General features: G+C 39.1%; 1 protein-coding gene across 6 annotated transcripts; it reads left to right on the top strand.

The window, feature by feature from the left end:
• The first annotated feature begins 1,137 nt into the window (after positions 1–1,137).
• On the top strand, positions 1,138–25,557 carry LOC106084580 (hornerin). 6 transcript variants are annotated; one of them, XM_013248381.2, is made up of 7 exons: positions 1,138–1,447; positions 1,677–1,853; positions 23,203–23,405; positions 23,462–23,838; positions 23,901–23,997; positions 24,634–25,041; positions 25,216–25,557. In XM_013248381.2, the coding sequence occupies exons 2-7, from the start codon at positions 1,770–1,772 to the stop codon at positions 25,391–25,393; spliced, it is 1,347 nt and encodes a 448-aa protein (XP_013103835.2). In that variant the 5' UTR covers positions 1,138–1,447; positions 1,677–1,769; the 3' UTR covers positions 25,394–25,557. The 6 variants fall into 6 exon arrangements, with proteins under 6 accessions (XP_013103835.2, XP_013103834.2, XP_013103843.2 ...); XM_013248380.2 differs by having other exon boundaries at positions 23,901–24,039; XM_013248389.2 differs by having other exon boundaries at positions 23,901–24,039; positions 25,193–25,333.
• Positions 25,558–27,246: the final 1,689 nt, after the last annotated feature.

The following is a 27,246-nucleotide window of genomic DNA, read 5'->3' as shown; positions in this document are numbered from 1 at the left end:
TTTACTTTTCCGCCGTCATCTTAACACCGTCAAACCTGACAGGCTGTTAGCAGCTGTACGCAAGACAAATTTAACAGGCAGGATCAGTTGCCCAACAACGAAATATTGAGTGCACTATCAGTCAAAATCAGTGATTAGTGCAACTCTGATGTTGTGTATGTAACTAACGCACTATTAAAATTGTGTGAAATTTTTCCTGATGCAGCGACATGTCGCTACTGCTTTGTATACATTATCTTCGTCACCATTTTTTTTATGTGTTTCGACAGTTGTTCAGATGAAAAGTCGAAGTCAGTTCTGGTCTTTAGGGCGGGTTTATCGTAGAATAAAAGTTTGTGTAAGCCAACCGGAACATTAATTTATCGTGGGGATAAACCTCTTGTTAACAAATTTGGTTTTCTCGTACTGTTTAAAATTTCATAAAAATCTGATGGAAAATGCTGCTTTTATGGGCTCAATACTCCATATCGGGAGATCGGTCTATATGGCAGCTGATGCGGCCAGCGTATTAAATACGCCTCGGGTTTAACTTTATTCGGAACAGTTAGTTTTTAGTTTGTTCCGGTTCCAATTTGGTTGGTTTTCTCCATCAACTCACTGAAATTGTTATCCCTTTCGATGCATCATAATCCATTTTCCTGGTTATCAATTGCAGTGAATGTCATATCTAAAAGTGGATTTTCGACTAATCGATCGATTGTCCGTTTGGTGTGGATAGTGGGCAGTTTAAGGGAAACATCTTTATACGTGGTCATTGTAGTTGAATTGATGCAAACAAAGTAGTATGTGTCACATGTACTTAAATATCAAAAGTATTTTGATTTTTTCGATTATTGACGACAATCGATTACTATGTAACGAGAAATGTGTAATCATTACAAAACAGATATTGGAAAAATGATGTGGTTAAAATAAAGTAAAAAGGAAAGAAAATTAAGAATCGAACAAAACGAAGCATCGATATTGGAAAACATCGTAGTCACGTCGTACACTAGATGAGTATGCGTTTGATGTGCCATGTAAGCTACCCATTATTTTCACCAATTCAATAACAATGACCATTTCTTATGATGTTCCGTGTAAACACCCTTTTAGATTTATATGAACACAATATCGATTTTATTTTTATATGTGTCATCATTAAAAATCACCAAATCAACAAACAAATTAAGAAGACTTTTAATTTCTTCTGTATAAAAAGGGCTAGAATGGGTAAAAACTACTGCATTATATGCTATGGAACAAACAACGTCAAAACATTCCGTTATTTGTTATAAGAAATATGGACAATAAAGAACTAGTATACACTACACTTAAACTGGTTCCAATTAAAGTGCCGCGAAGTGCATTGATTTGTAATTTGCACTTTGAAAAACATGTATAAAGGGACAACAAAAATTCCGACAGGAATCCCAACATTGTTATCGGAGGGCTACACTCCTAACAGGTAAATCATTTAAACATATTCATTTTAAAGTTCTTTGTCTGTTATGGCTGGTACCATGTTCGTTTTTCACCGTTGAAAACCCTTTTTTCAGCGATTACTTTCTTTCCTACTGAATGAACGAATCAGCACGAAAAGCGAACATAGTACCAGCCTTTAGAGCGAATATCATTATTTTGTTCTACATTTATGTCTGTTAAATAATAAAATCAAGACATTATCAAAATTTTAGGTTTTGGGCTTTGGTTGACCATTCACATTCAGAAGAAAGTTAAAATCTTCCACAAAACTTCCTCGACCAAGAACAATTGTGACCCGGAATTAAATGGAAGAACAAGTGACTGCGGAAATTGCGGAGTTGCCAGAAATAAACTGTTTAAATGAACCAACCCCCTTACTAGAAGAACATGTAAATAAATGCAAAGAGAATTTATTTCTAAAAACTTTACTACCACAAAGGCCGTCATTACCAAATTATGCACACCGATGGTACATTTTTAAATAATTAATTTGGTGATGAAGATATTTTATTAATTTTATTTATTTATTAGGACCAACAATAAGTCCCTTTAAAACAGCTTTGCCGGGTGTGTCTCCTAAAATGCAGGATTTCGGGGCAACGTTTGCGGGAAATTTAAGTGAGGACGACAAACAAGTGTGGTTAGGTTACTTCACACAACCCGGAAGCATCATTTGTTACAAATTTAAAAGCGTATTCGGTCCAAGGTTAAAATTGCAATGAGTTTAAAATTTATATCAGAACGCTTTTAAAAACAATAACAGCAGCAAACACAATTAATAAAATATTTATTTTAAAGTTTATATTTTTGTACGGCGAATTCAAAAATGAATTGACATATCAAATTCTATCAGTTGGGTTGATAAATACGCTTAGAAAAAATCAAAACAAAATAACGAAAATGCATCAAATCTTTAAAACAAATCAATCAGAACTGAGTAAAGATGCTCCAAAAAGTATGAACAATTGATATTCCAAATAGTGTCCAGTGTTCGAATCGTTGAATACCGTAATTTTGCAAATTATTTCTCTAAAATGTAAATTTATTTTGTATATTAAAATATACACATTTAAAGTTGTTAGATTTTCTGACAAAATTGCATCAATACTTTTTCATTTTTTGCCAATTTTGCCAGATATCATGCAAATATTGGACCAAAAAATAAGTTTCTTCAGTATTCTTCAAAATGGTCAAAAGACCAACTGGAAACGAAAACTCCATGCTCATTTTATGCCTCACCATGCATAAGCCCCTTACTCATTCTACTCACAGCAATGGTGTCCCAGGATGATTGCGGAAATGCAGAGTCTTTCTTCAGCTGCCTCCTCCTGCGATCAAACGAGCAAAAAGGAAGCCGCTAATGTTTCCGTGGCCACCACACTCTTCTCCACCCAAAAAGAAATGCCATATACCCTCAAAATCAAAATTTCTGTTTCCCAACAAGAAGCTGGGAGCCAAAACTCCCAGGTATGATATCTCTAATCTGCAGCCCTATACGAACATTCTTTGTCAACTGGAGAACGCCTGGCCTGCCTTTATGCCGCGCCCAATCAAGTAGGTCCTTTTGGGCTCCTCACTATTCCGGTACCTTATAGTGTTTTACTTGTTTTCTATTGCGCTTGTGAATCAAGTCGGCTTAAAGAGCCCTGTTCAAATTCAGATGTGTGCTTTGCAACCTACTCTAGTTGAGTTGGTATGTAAAGCACCACATGACCGATTTGACAAAATTCTGACGAATCAGAAATCACGATACAGAAAGCCAGTCAAATGCTTTTAAGCAACATTACACATTTTGCTTTACTTTTGAAAGTTCTTTGATGAGCTATTCTTTAAATAGAAAGCATTGGACGAAATGGTCTATAACCGGACAATATCCTGCAATGGAATCTGAATCATCACGATAAGTTCGAAGATCGGGATCATTATGCACCATTTGTGAAAATTTCAAGAAAATCAGCCGTTTTGAGTCTATATGGAACAGACAAACAAACAAACACAAATTTATTTTTATATATAAGAACACTCTGTATGAAGGTCGCCTGCCAACGTCGACGGTCATTACATTGAATTTGGACTCTGACTTTTGTTTTGTTAATTTTTGATACACGGTATTATTCGTTCTTTGCTCAGCGGTGACACAGCACCAAATAAATAAGTTTTTCAACATACCGTAAGAGGCAGCACGAGCCACGCAGTGAAATCGACTTGAGATTAAATGAATGAACTGGATGTGGTACTATTTTGAGCGACCGAACGTAGATCTTTAGAGACTGGGGGCCAGAATATGGCAGCACGTCTTGGCGGATCCCTCGATATGCTGGTGAGTGAACCCAACCATGTCATCGACTTATTGCCATTAGGAAAAATTGAGTGGAAATGTGCAAAAATAGTGGTCGATAATCAAACATTGGGATAAACGGATTTCCCCTTTGCCCATTTTAAGCTCAGACTACATACATATTTTGTAATAAAAATTGTAATGGGTTTTTGCAATAAAAATTGTTATGGGTAATTCTTATTAAATACATGATATCTCCGAAGAAAAACTGATTAATGTTATACGATTAAGCGTTTATCTAAACTAATATCATAGTTACAATTGGTAAAATATAGCAGAGAATTATGGAAGGGTCTTAAAAAGTGGAAGGGTCTTAGTAAGTAGTAGTAGTAGTTCGTAAAGATTGGTTTTTTTTTTTTTTAACGTGAAAAAGTTATACGAAACTCCAAGGGACATATCTTTGTATATGGTCAAACATGATAAAATAATCTCAAAGGGGTGAATCCCAGGATGTTTAAGATCCGCACCACAGGCAGGCCTGGCGGTGATGCTTGATATGCAGCCCATTGGGGCCTATATTTACGCCGCCAGGGTCGCGCTTAGGCTGAGCGAGCTCGGCATGCTGAGATGAGGATGGTTGTGGCCACAGTTCGATTCTGGGTGTTATGGATATGGAGGTTAAACTGAAGAGGATCGCCGACTATACTGGCACCAGTGCCGACTGGAGTGAGGACATTTGCGATTCGTTTTTCTGAGAGGGACGAATGGAGGGCGGATGGTGTACTTGAGGAGGATGACATCTCGATCTACACAGATGGTTCCAAGATTGAATCAGGGCCTGGATTCCAAGAAATGAGATGGCGGCGAGTATGCTAGAAGGAGTTCGTCTGCGCCGGACGGACCAGTCATCGGTCTTGCCTACGTGCCATTTGTCGAGCTACTGAACACAGTAGATGGGATGGCTAGGGCGGCGGCGGTGGCGAGGTGGGACTCGGTAAATGGTTGCCGGACAGCGAAGGCGCTATGGCCGGTCATCGACCTGAGAAGGAGGACGAGGGAGTTGCTGGCGTTCAATAAGAGGTCGATGAGTACTCTGACAGGGATCATAACCGGACACTGTGCCATAGGCCGCATGGCGGCGCTCATAGGGATATCGCACAATGACTTGCCACAAGCTCCGGCGTAGGTAGATCCGTGCTTGGGTAGGGACGGGCGGTTCTTCACCCCACGATCTCCATTCCTCCTGCCTTTTATTCGTGTATAACCTCTAGTACGAGGTCTCACATTTTCTTTTTCTTCCCTTTCTCTCTCTCGGGTACCACAATGGGCCAAACTGGCCTTCGAGTGAACTCACCTTTGGTGGGCAACCCATTCAACATAACCTAACCATCTCAAAGGTCATTAGCGAGTGTCTTGCTGCTTCACACATGTGTCACTTCTGGGAATCAAATTAATCGAGGTTGGTGAAGATGTTCCATTGTTTTTTTTTTGGTATTATTTGACAAGCATAAGGAAAATAAAACGAAATTAAAACTATTTTCATTGGTATACGTTTCAATTCATTAGGGGGCGGAATATTAAAGAGATAACGGGAATGGTATGAAAGAAAATCTCAGTTTGGTATAACCAGAGAAAAGTTGAAACCGAACGTGCTCATTCCAGTACCACATGGTATCGATAGTAAAGAAACACCGTATGGTAACAAAGCAATAACGCATGGTATGAATAACATATAAAATGATTACTACCGTTTGGTACTTGCCTTATACCGAACTGGTGTTGGTTTCAATACCCATATATTACCAAACCGCTATTGAATATTCCACCTAATAATGAACCAAAACAGAAAACCATTGAAAATTTTAATCCTAATATACCCCCCACCATGAAATGGTGGTGTACTAATTTCGTCATTCTGTTTGTAACACCTCGAAATGTGAGTCCAAGACCCCATAAAGTATATACATTCTTGATCGTCATGACATTCGATTTAGCCATGTCCGTTCGTCTGTTGAAAGCTCGCTAACATTCGAAGGAGTAAAGCCAGTTGAACTTTTGTACAAATACTTCTTATCAGTGTAGGTCGGTTGGGATTGTAAATGGGCCATATCGGTCCATATTGCTATATAAATCGATCTTGTATCTTGAATTCTTGAGCCACTAGAGGGCGCAATTCTCATCAAATTTGGCTGAAATTTAGCATGAAGTGTTTCGTTATGACTTCCAACAACTGCCCTAAGTAGTTGGATCTTGACTTCTTGAGCCGCTTGGGGCGTAATTCTTATCCGATTTGTCTGAAGTTTTGCATGAAGTGTTTCGTTATGACTTCCAACAACTGTGCTGAGTATGGTTTAAGTCGGTACATAACCTGATATAGCTCCCATTCAAACCGATCTTGAATCTTGACTCGCTAGAGGGCGCAATTCTCATCCGATTTGGATGGAGTGTTCTGTTATGACTTCCAAAAAGTGCGCTAAGTATGACTTAAATCGGAACATAACCTGATATAGCTGCCATATAAACCGATCTGGGATCTTGACTTCTTAAGCCTCTATAGGGCGAAATTCGTATCCGATTTCGCTGAAATTTTGTACAACGATTTAACATACAACCTTTAACATACGTGTCCAATATATATAGCCTGATGCAGCTCCTTTATACACCGATCACCCGATTATGCTTCTTGAGCCCCTATAAGGCGCAATTCTTATCCGAATGGACTGAAATATCATCCCAATGACTTCTACTACGGTCTTCAACATTCTATTCATTCATAGTCCGAATCGGACTATAACTTGACATAGTTTCACTAGCATAACAATTCTTATCCGTTATTCTATGTTTGCCTAAAAAGAGATACCGCACAACGAACTCGACATATGCGTTCCGAACTTAGAACGGTCTAAATGTTTTATATATAGTGGGTCCTTTAATTATTTTTTAGAAGTTAAAAAATTACATGTGGATTCAATCTAAAATTAAAGTTTTTTAATTTCAAATCAGCAGAGTTGCTGATATTAGCAGACTAATCTGTGGAGATCACGAAAGCGTTCGATATCCGCTTGAAGTTTTGCTTAGAAACTTCTCATTGATTGCAAGCGTCCCAAATTTGTTCTTATATGGATATACCTCCCATATAAAATGGTCCTGCAATTTGACATCTTGATCCTCTGGAAATCGCAACTGTTATCAGATTTGGCTAAAATTTTGTTAAAAGTGTCGCATCCGTAATAGGTATGGTTCAAATCGGTGTATAACCTGATATCGCTCGCATAAGAACTGATCTCTTGGTTTGATATCTTGAGCCCCTGAACCCGCAATTGCTATGCGATTTGGACGTTTCAAATCGGTCTGTAACCTGATATAGCACCTATATGAACCGCTCTCATGATTTAACATCTTAGCCCGCAATTGCTGTAAGATTTTACAGAAATTTTGTACGTAGTATTTTGGTATGACTCCATGGTCCGCAGAAGCTTTAATTTTTGACCCAAATGTATGCGTAAAATTTTTAGCAGAATCCACGGTGCTGGTGGGTTCCAAGTATTCAGCCCGGCACATTTTACATGTTTAATTATAATATTAAAAGGAACTTTACGTTGAACTTTACACTCTATGAGTAGGTCTGTCGAAGATTGATGGAACGACAAATTGCATTGAACGATTTCAAAAAAGCCCTGGATGGCTGTCCGCTGTCCTTTCAAACAACATTTAAATTATAGCGACTCTTCACACAACACACCAACAGCTAGATTACTGACTGCCAGTGAGTTGAAATGATTAGATCGTGGTCTTGGTTTTCCTAGACCTACTGTACATCGGCATGTGAACCATTAAATAAGTTCACAATTGAAATTAAACGTTTCTTTTACGCTGTACTTTAATGAAGATCTTTGAAAGTGTTTGGAAAGCCAACAGCATTATGCCACAACTCTCAACTGGAAACTAATTTTGTCATTTGAATATTTTAACTACTGGGAGATTTATTTGTACAATGACCCCTCTTTAAAAAAGTTGGAATACAAGTTGCCAGACAGACTCATTATCCACACCTTATTGTTGTAAAGCTTGGATGACCTCTTAGTTCATAGGCCTTACATTGGATGATGAGCTGAGTTTGCTTCCAGAAAGGCAGCGATCTTCAATGAAAAAAACAAAAAAAATATTTTTTCCTGCGTGTTATGTGTTGTTTCTAAAGGATGCAAGCCAAGGTTAGGATGGAGAATGTTAATCATTCGACTCTGAGTGCCGTTGAACCACTTCACTGTACAATAAGGAAATACGCAAATTTAATTTTCATTAATTGAAATATGGATTGCAATTTTAAAATTTCATGGTGAAAAATGACACCAATCCAACTTCATTGCAAATTTCCATTAAGAAACAGCCGTGAGACTTATTGCCAAGTCCAAACAGCATGCCGCAGAGCGACACCAATCGGTAGAGATGAATACATCTGAGCTGAATAAATCATAGATGTCGCCTGCATTAGCAGGGTCTACACTTAAAAAGTTGTTTTCGCCAGGACTCGAACGTTGGCGTTAGTGTAGGTCGGTTGCGATTGTAAATGGGCCAAATCGGTCCATGTTTTGATATAGCTGCCGTATAAACCGATCTCGGGTCTTGACGTCTTGAGCCTCTAGAGGGCACAATTCTCGTCCAATTTGACTGAAATTTTGCACGTAGTGTTTTGGTATCACTTCCAACCACTGTGTTAAGTATGATTCAAATCAGTTCATAATCTGGTATAGCTGTCATATAAACCGATCTTGGATCTTGATTTCTTGAGCCAATAGAGCGCGCAATTCTCATCCGATTTGGCTGAAATTTTGCATGAGGTGTTTTGTTATGACTTCCAATAACTGTGCTAAGTATGGCGCAAATCGGTACATAGCCCGATATAGCTGCCAAATAAACCGATCTGGGATCTTGACATCTTGAGCCTCTAGAGGGCGTAATTCTCATCCGATTTGGCAGATATTTTTTACAACGACTTCTCTCATTACCTTCAACATACGTGTCCAATATGGTCTGAATCGATCAATAGCTTGATACAGTTCCCATATGTCCCTACAAGGCGCATTTCTTATCCGAATAAACTGAAATATTACACAATGACTTCTACAATGTTCGGTATTCATTTATGGTCCGAATCGGACTATAACTTGATATAGCTCCAATAGCATAACAGTTTTTATTCAATATTCTTTGTTTGCCTAAAAAGAGATACAGCGCATAGAACTTGACAAAAGCGATCCATGGTGGAGGGTATATAAGATTCGGCCCGGCCGAACTTAGCACGCTCTTACTTGTTTCATTTCGATTTAGTGTCTTTTACCCTTTTTGTAAATTTGAGGTTTTTGTTGTTGCTATTTGTCGCAGGCCAACTTCATTCAACATACGTTTACAAACAAAGAATTGGGAGATACTTCTTTCATTTCAATAAGTGCGGTTCGATTAAAGTTTTAGCCCAATAATCAGGGGCCAGCTCTTGGTAGAAGAGTAGAAGAAAATTACTGAAGGGACTCCAACTACACATTCTGACGGGTCAACCTGCTGGACGATCAAAGCGAAAACATTCGATGGCGACGCCCCATTATTTTGCGTCAAATTGTACACTCATCGTTAAATTCTCGGATTTTTGACAAATCTAATCTTTAGCCATGATTTTACGGTTAAACTACACTTATTTGGAAAATTAAAAAAACATCTATGTTAGTGCTTTTTTACTCAATTTTTTTTACTGTTTTTTACACCTTTTTACAATTTTTGTTACGCTTTTTGCTGGTTAATATTTGGCATCACTGAGGACGATATGACCCAGTTACAATCCTTAATACGAATTTTTTGCTCAAAATCGTTTGAATGTTGATGTGTCACAATTGGAATGACGGGCGTTTATCTATCTGCATCCTATGGTAAAGAGTTCCTTAAATTAAAATGTCTCTATTCTTAAAGTTGTATTCCATTTTCACCAGTGTTGCCACTCAAGAAAATTATTTCCTACCAACATTTAAGAAAAATCTTACCCAGCGCGACCAAAACCTACCAAATGTTCTACAAGCCAAAAATGGAACCTATACCTTATTTTCCTAATATTCATGGAGGATTTAGCCATGTCCCACCGTCTGTCTGTTGAAATCGCTCTAAAGCATATAAAAATATCGGTCGTAGTTAAAGATGGAGACCACCGTAGCGCAGAGGTTAGCACGTCCGCCTATGACGCTGAACGCCCGGGTTCAAATTCTGAGGAAAACATTGGAAAAATATTCAGCAGTGGTTATCCCCTCCTAATGCTGGCGAGACATATGTGAGGTACTGTACCATTTGGTATGGCATCCGTTAAAAAACTTCTCCGCACGCCGTTCGGACACGGCTGTAAAAAGGAGGCCCCTTATCATTGAGCTTAAACTTGATTATGAGACGTTGTTCATGGGTAAATTTGCATAGTTAAAGATGGCCTATGTATGGAAATACCACCCATTATACAGATTTCCCGATAAGAATTCTTGAATTCATAAAAATTTTAGAATTCTTGAATTCATAATTACCCAGATTTCGATGAACAACAATGTCGGATAAAGCTGTCTTCAGATTACTACCAGTTTCCGCCGTTACAGTGAGTTGCATTGTACCCCTTAGAATCCGAGTATGGGAGAGATCTGTCCATAATTGTGTGCAGCTGCCGTATAGCCTGATCTTCCGAGAGAAGTCATCCAGACAAAACCCGAATTTTTACCCTGCATATGCGAAATTTGGTGCAGATCCCTTGACTATTGTACCAGTTGTAGTCAATATCAGAACTTATTAAATTTTTTCTTTGAAATTTGAAACAGTGAGACCCCTTTAACAGTATTGGACCCCGACGTGAGAAATATAGTTTAGGTCGGGTCATTAAAGGCCTATAATAGTTATATCAGATGATTTTGTTTGAAACTTCAAGCTTGAGGTCAAAGAGGGTATTGATTTAGAAAAATGGTTTCATCCCGGGGATTTTTCCAATAATTTGATTGGTATTGATAAGTGGGAAAAACCTACCAAAATTTGAGGTCAGCCTACCAACCTACCAAAAACGCCATCACTGGTATTCACCTATTTTAGAAAATGTAGGACTTCGTTGCTTTAGGCGGTCTATAGCTTTAAACAAGAGCCCATTTATATGTAACACTTTAAAAAAATTACGAAAATTTGATGGAAGTCCATCCAAGCCCATCAAAGCATAAAGAGATAGAGAACTTTTTGATTTCCGTATTCATAGAACTAGAACTTTTGACGGAAAGACACCTCAATTAATAATTTGCAAACTGAGATCCAAGCGATGAGCTATGATTTATGTGTAATCACACCAACGTCAACCGTATTCAAATATTTTTTGAGCTTTGCTTTTGCTATTGATGGCCATTGTGTGGCCCAAAGAAGAGCACTTAATGGCAAAACTAAAAACTAAAAAAATAGCTACAAGTAGGGCTGCTCGCCTTACACGAAAGGTAATAACCTCAATTATTTCAGAAGAATCGAGACTGAACTGAGTTGGAAAATTGTGAAAGGCGACAACTATTCGTCTCAGCATTCTAAGGCTGGAGAACCGAGACATGTGTGACATTGCTGGTGCTGCTCCTCAACCCCCCACGACAACAACTTTAATTAATTTATAACGCATGACAAAGTTATGAAGCGATTCACTTGTTTATCTCGAATAATCGTCTCGATAGTAAATCATTGTAACAATTTGCCACCAAAATCCAGCAAACCGTAAAGATTATGTCACCAAAGAAGCCCTCAACTCAACACCAGTAATCCAAGCTTCACACACGGGCACGTTCCCAACATGACACATGACATGACAGAGCACCCAATGGCTAATACGTGAGCTACATAGTACGAGAAGCATCACTGCTCGCTCTATTGTCGTCGAGGTGGCAATGCTATTTCAGGGTCACGGTCAAGACCCTGCCGAGCCAAAAGGAATTGAAGTGAATTAAAACAAAGTTGAAACGTTCGCTCGGCCAGTCGGTCCTATGATTTTTTTCTCATAATTGCATAGCCTGTCGCGCTACACCCAAATGTCGTTTCCAACGAATTGAGCATTCTTTGAATTGTTAAAGAACGACTCAAGTGGCTGGCGGTTTGGTTGGCTCATTTGCCTGCCTCATCAAAAACGCGCGTGTAGAACTTCAAATTAATGCTAATCCTCATCAACCCACCCACACCGCATACAACCTTACATTCTCACGCTCCGCATGCGATCACATACACACACGCGCCTATTCTGACACATGTGTGTGTAGAGAGAGAGAGAGAGCTCAGTTAACCTCTCGGGCATGCAACTTCCACCGGCAGGCAGGTAGCTCGCGTTCACATTCTCGCCGGTGCGTAAATATCGCCACTAAGCCCCCGCTGCTGCTTCGGGAGTTATTCTTTGTTGGCTTTTTATGGCGCTATCGAATAAATATGGATTGTTGTCATTGCGGTAGCATCATTACAGTTTGGTTTTCAACACAAAACGGTTGTGGGCACTTCAATTCAATTTGGATAAGAGGACAGACATCAACACAAAGCCAAGGATTCGGAGAGGCAACATTGAAATTTGCAAATATTTGTGATACGTTTGTTGTGTGTGGTGTACCGCCAATCGGTGTTTGGTGAAAAATGAAAGTTGTAAAAAAGGTAAGTGCACCAAGTGATGTGACCCACAGCAAGTGCCAAATTTGATTAAACTGCAAGTGGTAACATTGAAGTACCAATAAAAAGGACATGAAGTGCACATGGACAAAGTTCAAGTGATTTAGATTTGTTTTTAATAAAATTGAAACAAAAATTCCAACAATTACCAGTCAAGCCAGACCTTAATGTTACTCATTTGTAACTGAAAAGAATTCAGATTCTCATTCGATTGGATATCGATTTTAATCGATCACATAGTCTACCAGTGTTTGCAATTGTGTGCTGTGTTTCGTTTCTACATTACTTAAATACCTAAAAACAGCATATTCGTGGAAAAAAGTCAAAAAGTTTAATACATGGACTTGTATTACAAACAACTAGAAAATATATTTACATGTTTACTGAAATGGAAATTTAAAAAACAATTTCAAAAAGACGCATTTTCAAGAGGTTGCACCACGCCACACCACTACACGAAGAACCACAAGGTGACTAATTTAACTGAACTGCATTATCTGCAAAGCTGTACAAAATGATGATTATTTTGTACAGCTTAAGGTGCTATTACACAACATGTGCTTTACATATGTGCAGTCACTTTTAGGTCTCCAGAAGAATTTCCTTATGAATGTCAAATACGCGCAGTCTAATCGGCATGTATTCTCATGTGTCTTGTACTTGTGCTATATATATATTCGGTGAATAAGAGCTAACTTTAATCGAAATAATTGCATATTTATCCCAAAATCCATTTGCATATTAAATATTTTTCGTACGTATCATACGATGTGTATAACTTTCAGAGCTGCCACATTTGAAAAAAATATAAAAATACACATCGTGTAATAGCAACTTTAGGCTACATTACAGTGGTAGTACAAAAGATGAGACTGAGACATTTGCGGTTAAGACTAACGCAGGTAGTTGGGAACGAATCAAAGACACCCGCACATGAAATCCAAATCCAAACTAACCAAAATGACAAGTCACATAACATATGACGTGTTTCAGTGGTTCAAGAAGCCAATTTGAAAAATCGCTTTGGAACTTAGTTTACAATAAACTGAAAAAAGTCAACTTTATCAAAAGAAATGTATGTCTCAAATTGGACCTTGAACAAAAAAAAACTGTCAAAAGGGGAAACTTTAGCAGACTATTAAATTAAAAGTATTACGTTAGGCGGGGTTAATAGGAGGCCCATTATTAGGCGCTACTCATAAACGTTTTGGCACATTTTTCATTGCTTTTTGGTGGCATTGTCAAACGCTATATGCGGATGTCACTCAATTTTAAAACATCTGAATTTCCTTAAATCTTTAAGATCTTTGCACTTTTGACAAAAAAGTTATGATGGACTATATTACTGGGACATTTTTTTATCCACCACCGAAGGATAGGGGTATATTCATTTTGACATTCCATTTGCAACACATCGAAATGTCCATTTCCGATCCTATAAAGTATATATATTTTCTTGAACAGCGTAAAAATCAAAGACGATCTAGCCATTTCCGTCCGTCTGTCCGCCTGTCTGTTGAAATCACGCAACAGTCTTTAAAAAAAGGAATATTGAGCTGAAACTTTGTACAGATTCTTTTTTTGTCCATAAGCAGGTTAAGTTCGAAGATGGGCCATACCGGTCTACATTTTGATATAGCCCCCATATAGACCGATCCGCCTATTTAGGGTCTTAGGCCCATAAAAGCCACATTTATTTTTCGATTGTGCTGATATTTGGGAAAGTGAGCTGTGTTAGGCATCTTCGACATTCTTCTATAATTTGACTCAGATCGGTCCAGATTTAGATATAGCTGTCATATGGACCGATCTGCCGATTTGGGGTCTTTGGCCCATAAAAGCCACATTTATTGTCCGATTTTGCCAAAATTTGGGACAGTGAGTTGTGTTAGGCCACTCGACAGCCTTCTTCAATTTGGCCCAGATCGGTCCAGATTTGGATATAGCTGTCATATAGACCGATTTATATCCGCATTTATAATTCGATTTCACTGAAATTTAATACAGTGATTTATGTTAGGTCCACATCAGAACACCTTTTGATATAGCTGCTATGGCGCATAAAGTATTAATTTTTCACCGTATTTTGACGAAAGGTGGTTTACGTATATACCCGAGGTGGTGGGTATCCAAAGTTAGACCCGGCCGAACTTAACGGCTTTTTTTTTGTTTATAGACAATTTTAAGACAATCTCAAATACAGAAAATTGGAATTGGAATTGCGATACTTCGTTACCACATGGCTGGTTACTTAAAGGTAATTGACTACCTCGCAAGTTTTGCCAGCACTGAGAAGGGAAGCCACCCAAGGAATTTTTTGCTCGCCGTGATTTGAACCAGGCGTTCAGCGTCAGTGGCGGACAAACGAACCTTTGAGCTACCACCAATACTACACTGAACAAATTGTTATCCAAACTTTGAAGATTTGAGCCCAAGATAGAGAACTTAATTTAAAGAAGTCCAATTTTCAACTTTTTAAAAAGAAATTTCCATTGGTGAAAGCTATTTTTAATTGATGCTAAGAATTTCTATCTCAAATGATCCTTAACTATGCACTTTATTATTAAAGACATACAACTTTTAATGAATGTTTTTCGCGACATTTTTTCGTGATAATAGACTTTAATAGACTTTAAGAAAAAAACTTGCTGATTTCATTCAGTAGGACATTCCCTCATTACTTATGAAAAAATCTTCATAAATTATTTCATTGAGTTTGTAGTGTTTCAAAAAAGTAAAAAAGTAGTAGTGTTCAAAAAAAAGTAGTGTTTCAAAAAATGTGTCTTTTCAACTGTGGAAAACGAATTTAGAACAGCCTTCAGTCGTTGCTAGTTGTTTCAAGTCTTGGCTATTTGCAATAACGAGATGGTTTTGTAGGGAGATTTGCATTTAATCTGTTTTGTGTAGCATTTATTCGATTAATCGGTAAAAAGTGTGCTTCTGATTTATTTTTTTTTAATTAAGGCTTTTTTTTACCCACAATCATGGTATAGGGGTATACAAATCTCATCATTCCATTTTTAGTACATGGAAATCTCGATATGCGTACCATATAGTACACATATGAATTCTTGATCTTCTTGAGATTTCTATGTTCGTGATTCAGTCTGTCGAAATCATGGCAAAGTTCATCATCTTATTGAGGAGGGTAGGAAATGGGTCGTGTTGTCCCCATATTTGGGTACATGTAGCTCTGCTAATAATAAATCGATTCTCCGGTATCACTTCTTAATCCGCAAATTCCCCATAGCCGCAAATTGCTGGCTAATTTTTGGTTCATATATGACCACATGTGGTCCAGAGCATAATGAATATCCCACAACAGGACACATTCCAATTGGATTATTTATTGATGCCAGTTAATCTGGTTTAATGTTGATGAAAACTGAAATTTTCAAAAAAGGAAATATATTTAAAACTACAAAGTAGTTTAGATTCTGATCTAAGTTCTGCAAAAGATTGTATGTACATATATACATAATACTACTATTAAATTTCTCATGAACATTCCATTAAGGATACTTCTCTCATATCAATGAGTGCAGTCCGATTAATGGTTGAGCTCTATGATAAGGGGCCTCCTTTTTATTGCCGATTTCGAACGGTGTGCCGCATAGCGCCACTATTTGGTAGAGAAGTTTTAAGATGGCTGGTGACATTTGTATGGGTATAACTACAGCTGAAAATCTTGTTGATGTTCACGCCAAGATTTGAACCCAGGCGTTCGGTGTCATAGGCGGACATGAAAACCTCTGCGCCACGGTGGCCTCCGTATGTACATATATTGATATCTTAAGCCGAATGGCGGGGGTGATTAATTAGCATGGAACTGACTCTTCTCTTTGAATTGCATTTGGGGTAGATGATTTTGTTTTTATAATGTTTTTAGGTATTTAGTAAAAAAAAAACAAAAATCGGGAGTGTTTAAGAAAAAAGTTTCTGAGTTAGTTTCCTATTGACAGCAAACGTTGAATTTGCGATACCTATCGCATGCTTACAAATTCCACCATCAGTGTCATTTTCATATTTTGGGTATGTGGAATTCCAACAATAGACTCGAAACGACTTGCAGGTAAAAAAAATATTAAATATTGTTGAAATGGGGGATTATTGTAATTATATTTTGTCATTGTTCGTTGTTGCTGTGGCTAACGCTGAAATGCCTGCTGGGGTGCTGATTGCTCTGAGCCGAGGGAAAGAAGACAACAACAACAACAACAAAATAAAAAACAGAACGATCGCATAATTATAAAGTCAAATTGATAGACCCAGTCAGTAGACCCAGTACTTAAATACATGAGGTACACACACACACACCCATACACACTCAGGTGTGTGCAGAATGGAGTATGCCACGGCTTGCGTCAGTGTGAGTGTGGCTATTTAAACAAATAATTAACCCGAAAGGCGACCAACCGCACATTAGAATTATGAAAATATTATTAATCACATCAGTCAGTCAGTCAGATGTTAAGCAAAGTTCTGACCTCTCCCTCCCCCATGACTGCAGCGGCAGCAGAGACAAGAGCAAAACACTTTACCAAAGCAGAGATGTTTCCATTAGACATGCAGCAGACCAGTGGTCAGTGGTTAGAGTCATATCGCACACACACCGCTCTAGTGATGGTGAGTGGAAGGTGAATTTTATGCCACAGAGCCGGAAATGGTTCCTGATGCTTGGCTAGCGAAGCGTAGAGAGTAGACCAATTTTGCAGCTTATGGTGAAGGTGATGTGTGATGTCAAATCGAAAATATTTCGGCATGTCTGTCCATCTGCCATTTGTCCATTGGTGGTGTGGGCATAAGCCACGCATTCATTCATTCACTCACTCACATCAACAAAACCCATGACTTTTCTTTTTGGCTTTTGCCATATTTTTTTATTCATTTTTCATGAGTTAAACAACACTAGCCTCGTGTACTGGTACTGGTCTCTAACGCACACACAAACACACACCCGCACTAATACCACCACAGCCCTGGCCATTTAAAGGTCATTTGTCTTGGTTTTTGCCAAAAATCTAAAACAGAATCAGCGAATGCCACTGAATTTCATGCTGGCGATGATCGATGGTCTGGATCTGACTGTCCGTCCGTCCGTCCGTCCGTCCTTCTGGCCAAGTTATGGAAAATGAACTTCCACTCAGCTCATGCATGTCTATGACTGACTCGCTTTATGGATACATTGAGCAGCCCCAAATACAGCCCCTTCGCATGGACTTTATCACTTTCGTTCGAAGTATTTTTTGAATGGTCCACATTTGGTAATTATTTCACCATTACCATAGAACATGACAACGATCATGTTTATGGCCGCCTCTTGACATTTCCTATACCCAGATTTGGGTCTAGGCACCGCATTGCTAATCATCTCCCGTAATTGGAAGTCTACATATGCTCCGGCCCAAAATTGGGCAATGCCAATTTGCGGCCTTATTTGAGAGGTCTTTTTGGTGTGATTGCTGCACACCACCGATTAAAGGCAATTGAAAGCACATTTCGATTTTTCCAACAACTATAAATTAATTATGGCATAAATTATCATACCAGCTGGAGAAGAAAACGATGAGCTTTAATGCGCTGTCAATAGGTATTTATGGAAAACTAAATGTTTCCATTGTTTTTATGCATCAATGAAAAAACAAAAACAAAATCTTTAAGATTGCCCCCTTGGCGCGGTCATCGTGAAGCATGTATATGTATAGGTAGCTACTCAGGGTAGAGCATCAAAAACAAATTCCTTGAAAAATCCCGCTCTAATGTTGGCGGCATTTGTGGGTATTTCATAAGTGTCACAAGTCGACAAGCCCTTCTCACTTGGAAACAAAATCAAGCGATATTTTTTGACATGGGATCTATGGTTCAAAAGTCCTTAAATTCGAGTCAGGGATCAAAATAAACTATTAATGAAACAACTTGCAACGCACGGCCCTTGAAGCCATCGCACCTAATATGGTTGAAAAGTCTTCTAACCAAAGACCAAACGCTACCCATTGTGGTTGGTGTGTGTTGCTATCTATGCTTTCCTTTACCATTTGCGAAGAAAATCTCCGATCATGAGCTCGTCTCGAAAGAGAAAAAACAAAAATTGTTAAATTTTATGATCTTCGTCCTATCAGGCAAAAAACTTGAAAACTTCGTTTACTTAGTCGGCAGGATATTGTGAATGCAGGAGCAAAGTTTCAGTTAAGGAAACAAATTTTTAATCATCTGTTTTCGTTTTTTGTGAGGTGAGGTGCTATAAATTAATATACAACTTCACCATCGAGCTTTAGTTTTCTTGCTCCAATTTTAGACTAAGGCTAAAATTGCAAATTTAGCCCATGAACATTCCACTAAGGAACAGGGGCAAACTTCTCAGATATCAATGAGTGCAGTCCGATTCAAGTTTAAGCTCAATGATAAGGGGCTTCCTCTTTTTATAGCCGAGTCCGAACGGAGTGCTACAGTGCGACACCTCTTTGGAGAGAAGTTTTACATGGCATAGCACCTCACAAATGCTGCTAGCATTAGAAGGGGAAGACCACCGCTGAAAATCTTTTCTGATGGTCTCGCCAGGATTCGAACCCAGGCGTTCAGCGTCATGCTAACCTCTGCGCTACGATGGCCTCCTAGACTAAGCACTAGACTAGATTATGGCTAAGTCGTCAAAACTAAAATTTGCTTAAATTTGATATCTAGAATTTCGACCAAAGTCCGTACATATTGTAGGAGCCATAAAGTAAATCGTTGCGCAAATTTCTGAGATCAATTGTTAAATGCGTTTACAAAGGCCTTAAAAGTGAAAATCGGGAGATGTATATGTAAGGAAGCTATAGGAAGCTATATCTAAATCTGAACAGATTTCTCAGTCATCCGAAGAGTTACAAGAGAAACCTTCATGCCAAATTTTGGAAGGATCGGTTAACAAATTACTCAAATATTGAGTCAAAATCGTCAGAAAATATGTATGGGAGCTACATCTAAATCTGAACCGATTTCAACCGAAATATGCACACATAGCAAAAATTATAAAAAAGGTATTGTGAAAAATTTAGAGAAAATCTGGTGAGAAATTCGCTGACAAAATCGGGTGATAAATATAAATGAGAGCTATATCTCAATCTGAACCGATTTCTATGAAATACCGAGAATCATAAGGGAATATTAACAAATGATCAAATTATTTCAATACTAGTCCAAATCGGACGCACATATAAATGGGAGATATAGCCAAATCTGAACCGATTTCGACCAAAATCCGCACGTTTTGTGGAAGTTGCAGAAGAAAGTGTAATGCGAAGATAGGGTGATAAATGCGCTTGCAAAGTCTCTATAAGTAAAAATCGGGCAATACATATATATGGGAGCTATATCTAAAACTGAACCGATTTCTATGAAATTCACCAATAGTGACCTAATTTCTAATTTCAATAGGCTTCGTCTCCAGGCCCAAGAATATGCTTGTGCCAAATTTAAAACTGATCGCATGAAAATTGCGACCTGTACTTTGTACACAAATTAACATGGACAGACCAGAGCGGCAAAACGTACCTCCTGAAAGCTTTTCTGCGAAGAAGTCTTTAGCGTTAATGACGTCGCCAAGTTAAAAAAGTTTCTCTCAAAAACCCATGTCAAAACCAAAACTTTAGTAGACGACATGGGAGTGAGAGCAGAGACAACGAAGGACATGTTGAGGATTTTGATTAAAACCCATTTTTCGGAGGACACGACGGGATTCACGGAGACACCGGAATCTTGGAATAATGACATTAATCGAAGATTTATAAGGAGCTAAGGAGGAGTTTGTAGCTTGAGGATCTTCAAACCATTTAAGTCACCCGGACCTGATGGAACATTTTCGGCGTTACTACAGAAAGAGGCAGACTATCTGGCGCCTCATCTGGCCAATATTTTCTTAGCGTGCCTAGGTCTAGGACTAGGCATATACTCCGAAAGCCTGGCAGGAGGCAAGGGTAGTGTTTATACCCAAGGCCGGCAAGGCATGTTATGCGACACCAAACGTCTACAGACCCATAAGCCTTATATCCTTTCTACTCAAAACCATAGAACATATTGTGGACACCATGATAAAGAGTAGGACATCCAGCAAACTGCTCAAATACAAACAGCATGCCTATGTTAAGAGAAGGTCGGTGGAGACTGCCCTGCACGAAGAATCCTTCGATGCCAAAACGTACAACCTGGCGGTATGGATTGACATCCGATCATCCGTTGGTCTTCAAATTTCCTTTTTCGACGACTATTACGATAATGTGGTAATTTTTAAACCGATCCTCACGAAAATTGGTACGAATTCTCTCATGAATTTCGACATTGCTGTCGAATCTCATAGAAATCGGTTCAGATTTAGATATTGCCATATATGTGTTCTCTCGATTTTCACCTTTAGGGCCTCAAGCAAGCTCATTTATCAACCGAAATTCATCATTTTAAATTCAAGCTAATTTTAATTTCGACGACTTGGCCTGCATACCCACTGTGTTGAAGGGCATTAAAAGGTCGCCTTTGCGGTATTCCTTACTACCCTTCCTTGTTTGTATATACATTTGACTAGGAATTTCCTCCCGTATATGCTTAGGAAATAAGATAGGATAATCGATTTTTTTTTGGGAGCAATATTAGGTTAGGCATACCATATTTGGGATGGATGTTAGAGGTCATGGGAGAAATTATAATGCAAAATTTCAACCAAATCGGATAAGAATTGCGTCTACTAGAGCCTAAGGAAGTAAAATCTGGAGAACGAATTATATGGGAGCTTTATCAGGTTAAAGATCGATTTAGACTATACTTGGCAAGAATGTTGGAGGTTATAAAAGAAACCGCTATGAAACATTTCAGCCAAATCGGATTATATTTCTACCCGATAGGGATTCAAGAAATCAAATCGTGGGTTCGCTTTATTTCGGCGCTATATCTAAATATGATCCGATTTAGCTCATTCATAATCCCTACCAACCTACAAAGATTGAAAGTATAAGTGCAAAATTTCAAGCGAATTTACGAACAGAGGGACATAGGGATAGATAGACATGGCTAAATCCGCTTAAGATGTCATGACGATCAAGAACATACATACTTTATAGGGTCGCAGAGATATATTTTGAAGTGCTGTAAACAAAGCGATCTGGTTAGTATACCCCCATCCAACTGTAGCCAGTTAAAAGCAGTATATGCATGCTAAGTTCGGGCGTGCCGAATCATACTCGTACATTCCCTTTACCATGTCTCGCATTTGTCAAGTTTTTTACACGATTTATCTTAATAGGCAATAAAATATGGATAAGAATTGCTTAGGATCGGGTAAGAATGTTGCACTCTAGGAGCTCAAGAAGTACATTCGGGAGATTAAATTATAAGGGAGCTATAGCAGGTTATCGACCGATTCAGATCATACTTGGTGCGAAAAATTTCAGCGAAATCTGGCGAGAATTGCGGACTATAGAGGCTCAAGCAGAGTTCGCTTTATATGGGAGCTATATCATGTTATGGTGGAGGTCATAGTAAAATTCATAGAGCCAAATCGGGTAAAAATTGCACCATCTAGGGGCTAAAAAAATCATATAGCTGGATCAATTTATAAGTAGCTTATATCCAAATCTGAACCGATAGGACCCCTTTTCCTCTCCAACGACCTACAACTACTTCGAGCAGAGATCGGTTTATATGAGAGCTATATCAAGTAATGGACCCATTCAAACTATGTATACTTGCTACGAATGGTCGAGGTCATAGTAAAATTTTTTAAGCCCAATCGAGTAAGAATTGCGCCATCTATGGGCTAAAGAAATCATATCGCTGGATCAATTTATAAGTAGCTTATATCCAAATCTGAACCGATAGGACCCATTTTCATCACCCACGACCTACAACTACTTCGAAGTGTAGTGGAGCGTATAAAAAGGCACCTTTTATGAGTTTGAGACGATAAATCGAGAGATCGGTATATATGGGGACTTTATCCCTCGATCCCTCGGTTAGGCATTCTTTTGATTGCTAATGACGCTAGTAGAAGAGCCGCAATTTTTCTAAGTTTTGATTTCTTTTAGACTATGCTTAGGCACAGCCTAGAAAGTGTTTGCACGTAGTCCATGGGGGTGCTGTCTCATGCTTCTACTAGTGATGGTGCCAGAGCACCATCTGATGAAAGCTCTATGATGTACATGCTATCGGGTTAGATACTGCTTAGACTCATCGTTGACTTACATATCATACAACTCATTTAAATACAATTCAACAAGAAAACACAAATTCGCATACAAACAACCCATTTAGAATCTCCTAGCTTAAGCATTTAGGTGTATAGCAAGCAATTGGAAAATTTGATAGAGTGGAAGGAAAATTCCAACCAAATGTTAATAATCGCTTGAGATGTTCTGACCAAAACGGAAGGGGATGAAAATAAAATGAGTGTGCACCAGCATTTCCATACATTCACATTTGACCTACTTTAGTGGCTGGCTAGCCAAAGATAAACGACGCACAAAGAGTAGAACTTTGAAAGCCAGAATCTGATGGAATGGTTTAAAGCGCGATAGTCATGGCATTTGAAATATTAGTAATAATAACCTTCGTGAACACATCAGCGTCATTAATTGTGTCAACAGCGAAGTGGTCAGAGACAGCGGAAATGGGGCAGTGGTAGAATACTTATCTCTCATCATAATTGGATGCAAGGTGGATCTGCTGGAATTGCAATTCAAAAACAAACAAAAGGTGGAGATTTTCAACTTGATGCCCTGTTGATTGATGGTTTTTTTGCCTTCTTCTTTCAGATATCCTCGATAATTGTCGCATTGTGCATCTTACAATGGCCATCGATGCATGTGAGTTCGGCATCTACGGCTGCTTCCAACCAGCTCACCTATGCCAAAAGCTCCGTTGGAGATCAGTTGGAGGATGCTTCTTCTTCGGGATTGATGGGGGCAATTTATCGTAAGTCACGACAATCTCGTTGTGTCACATGTTACGACGACAGGTGAGCTTGTTTCCACTTCACTAACTTGACTTGGCTGCTAATTGCCTCTCTTTCAGATATGATGACCGCAGTCGTTATTACGGCAGCAATTCGCGGTCGGGATCTTCGGCAGACGAACGTGGCTGGTATTATCCTCGTAACGATCGCTATGACGATCGATATCGGGGCGCTGAAGCAGACTATGATCGCTATGGCTATGAGTCGCGAGGCTATCGTGGCCGTTATGGCGGCGAAAGCCGAGGATATGGTTACGATAATCGTGACAGCGAATATGATCGTCGCTATGGCGGTGGCGGCGACTATGATCGCCGGTACAGCGAAAAACGAGGCTATGAGCGCAGCGAAATGAGAGGCTATGGTTATGGACATGGCGGTGGGTACGAAAGTCGCGATCGTTATTATGGCTCGGAACGTGGGGGCGACTACTCTCGAGGTGAGTTTGCAATCGAACGACTGTTGGGCGCCGATTAACATTCTTCTTGCTTTCCGCACCAGACCGTGGATATGAGCGTCCACGATATGGATCAACAGGCGGAGGTGGAGGCTATGGCTACGATCGCGACCGCGACTACTACGATCGCTACTCTCCAAGGTATGGTTTTCGAAGTTATCGTCCTGGGGATGACACGTACAGGTAAAGTGCATTTAATATGTGCTTCTACTGATCGTATGTATGTCTAAGTGTAAATATGTTTTTCGTTCCTTCATTAACCAACACATTGATTTCGTTTTTTTTTTTCATTGTACATATTCATTCGTATACATACATACATGCATATATATATTTCTATGCATACACACACACATAGAAAAAAGCACGCAGGCCCACACATGCTGCTATGCATGTGCCCGGAAACGCTACAAAGTTTTCTCTGACGCACCATAGAGTGTGTGTGAGTTTTGTTTGCTTAGCTGTGTGCGTCGTTAGCCTTTAAGCTGTGTAAATATTTACAATTTTATTCTCTATTTCTACATATTAACAACAACAACAACAACAACAACCAATAATCCAAAAACACTTGTACAAAACCAACAACTACAACAACAAAACATGCTACTACACCACTCTTAATCTGGCCCAATCGATTCATCTCCACTTCACACTACAACAATAATTTCCAATGTGCACCTCCTTCCAAACCAAACAAAAACAAATTATCCAAAAACAAACACCCGCCCATCGAACGTTACCACCTTACCATGGGGGAAACCGCACCACAACGCACAGAACCCAAACTGGATACGACAAGCCCACTTCCGAAGGCTACTACTATGGCAAGGGAGCCAAAGACGATCGACGTTATCTGCCCGACTCCTCAGGTCACAGATCTTCCTCGCCGTGTGGTGTGCAAAGACCAAATTGCCCTTATGGGCCCCCGGATGGAGGCTCTCGTGTATCATCTGGCCCCATAGATAGCAGCAATCATCACATGGGTGTCTCCCATTCCATATACAACCCAGGTGCCAAACACAATGACAGCTCGAAGGGGACCGGTTCTGGCTGGTCCTACATGAGAGAGGACGACACGGATCGTCAACCTCCCCGTGTTGGCAATGGCAGCAGCGGTAATGGTGGTGGTGGTGGTGTTAGTAGTAGTAGTGCTAGTAATAGAGACAGGAACAGAGACCAGCAGAGGTAAGTTGTAGATGGTTAAGCACCGACCGACTTGTAAATACAGCACATCAATGTATCCTTAAGCCAATTTGCACCTCTCTCTCTCTCTCTCTCTCTATCCTTTTGTATTGTACCACTGTGTGTTGGTGAATAGTTAATTTATTGAGAAAAGATCTCTCCTTTCCCCTTTAATAGCCCTGCCTACGGTGCCCTACTAGATCGCGGTACGAATCTGATTGCCGTGGAACCCGCAAAATCGAACGAAGGTGGCCAAGAGAATCATGAAAAGTCGCAATCTTCTTCTTCTTCATCCTCATCTTCTGCTGCGACCGATGACAATGGACAGCAAAATGCCAATGGACAAAACTCTTAAGAATGTAACCCATGGATGTATGTGGTCAATGGAATTCACAACTGGAGTACTTTTTTTCAACAACCCATCAAAGACGGCAAAACAATTAAAAAAAAAAAAAATAATAAAACAGTGTGTTCAATTTTATAAATAAAATCATAGTGTGAGTTTCCATACACAGAGAATGTGCTAGAGAGAGAGAGAGAGTGAAATATAAGCGATTTTTTATTCAAATACACATCGGCAAATGTAAACAACACAGCAGTCCTTGACGTTATATAAATGATATTCTAATGATTGCTCCACGACAAATGAGATGCTAAAAGAGAGTTTTAAATAATGTAACTGTGGTGGTGTACCTTGCAGTTTAAGATCAGTCTGTAATGTTTCATTAAAAGGTTGACATATTGAATTGAACATATGTCAATATACTGAATCATTGACTACCGCAGCAGTTCAAAGGTAACAGTGTCCGTCTTTGACGCCGAACGCCTGGGTTCAAAACCCAGAACATCAGAAAACATTTTCAGCGGTGGTTATCCCCTCTCTACTATAGTGGGGTCGATCTGCGGCAGAACTTGTTTCGGACAGCTCTCAGTGATATAATAGAAGTATCCCCGCTGTTTATGGGCAAATTTTTGTGTTCCGATAGTCAAAAAATGGGCGATCTGGGTTTCCTAGTGAGTTTTGTCGTTAAACTGGAAGTTCGAATTTGAGTTTAGATGAATGGCTTTTTGAAAAAAAAAAAAAAAATCGTAGACACCATACTGCTCATCGTTATATTGGGTTGAAGCTGGTGTTTACATAACATTGCTGATGAGGGAATTGATTTTGATCTGGTTTGTGGCTGGACTTTCATTCAGCGTTCATGAGAGACTTTAGTATTCGGTTGCATAAAAATGTTCAATTTTTGAATTTGGATAAAATACCGGTGTCTTCCATGATAAAACAACTGGTGTGATTATTACGTATTGGTAACTGTGATGTGCCTTCATTTATTTGCCTGCCTTCATTTATTTGCATTCTACTTTGAGGATTCAGTTTATAAGTGGATATTAAAAATCGTCTTTTGCTGAAAATCGTCTTTTTCACGATTAAATTTTTTGTACACATTACACAAATTTTAATGATAACATAATTGACTTAATAAAATTTCTTCATTAATACTTAGGGAATGTTCCACTGACGATGTGCTGGCAGAGAGACGGTTAAAGCTCTCTGAAAGATGAATCCATATTTAAATGTTTGGTTGATACCATACTTCTAAAACCCTCGCAGTTGAGTGCTACTTTATCATCATCGTTGGTTTTAAAGGCTGGGATGGGGGGATGACCCTCAAACATGGGGGGATGACCTTCAAGCACATAACGTCATATTTTTCTATGTCGAATTCGCTATACTATTTAAGACACCATATTGATTTGATCACGCTTTTCGTCGCATTACCTCTAACAACCCCAATGCGGACATGTACTTTTTGACTACGTTGGTGGAAAGGCGACCTACCACCTACCCCGTTTTTTCATCACGGAATCATTATTCACATGTGAACACTTCAAGAAAAAAGATTAAGTCGTCCGCATGGCCATACACACAAAAATAAATTAGTTCTCTACATAATAAAGACAGGAGCCCATCACATATTGCAAAATACTGCATCCTCTCCCCTACTTCTTTAAACTGTCCACCAACTATTTTGTACATTGAGTGCATAGTATAGCCACACAATTAGTTACTATGACTAAGTGACACCCACCCACCCACTGCATATGAATATTTTATCTTGTTGTGTAGTCTCCCAATAGATATACATACAAACAACTGCAAAATTGCAAATAACTCACACGTCACGCATAAGGAAATTGGCTGACCTA

The sequence above is a fragment of the Stomoxys calcitrans genome, chromosome 5 (assembly GCF_963082655.1).
Source record: "Stomoxys calcitrans chromosome 5, idStoCalc2.1, whole genome shotgun sequence".
Lineage (NCBI taxonomy): Eukaryota > Metazoa > Arthropoda > Insecta > Diptera > Muscidae > Stomoxys > Stomoxys calcitrans.
Note: the sequence above shows the minus strand (reverse complement) of the source record. Positions and strands in the feature narration are given on the sequence as shown.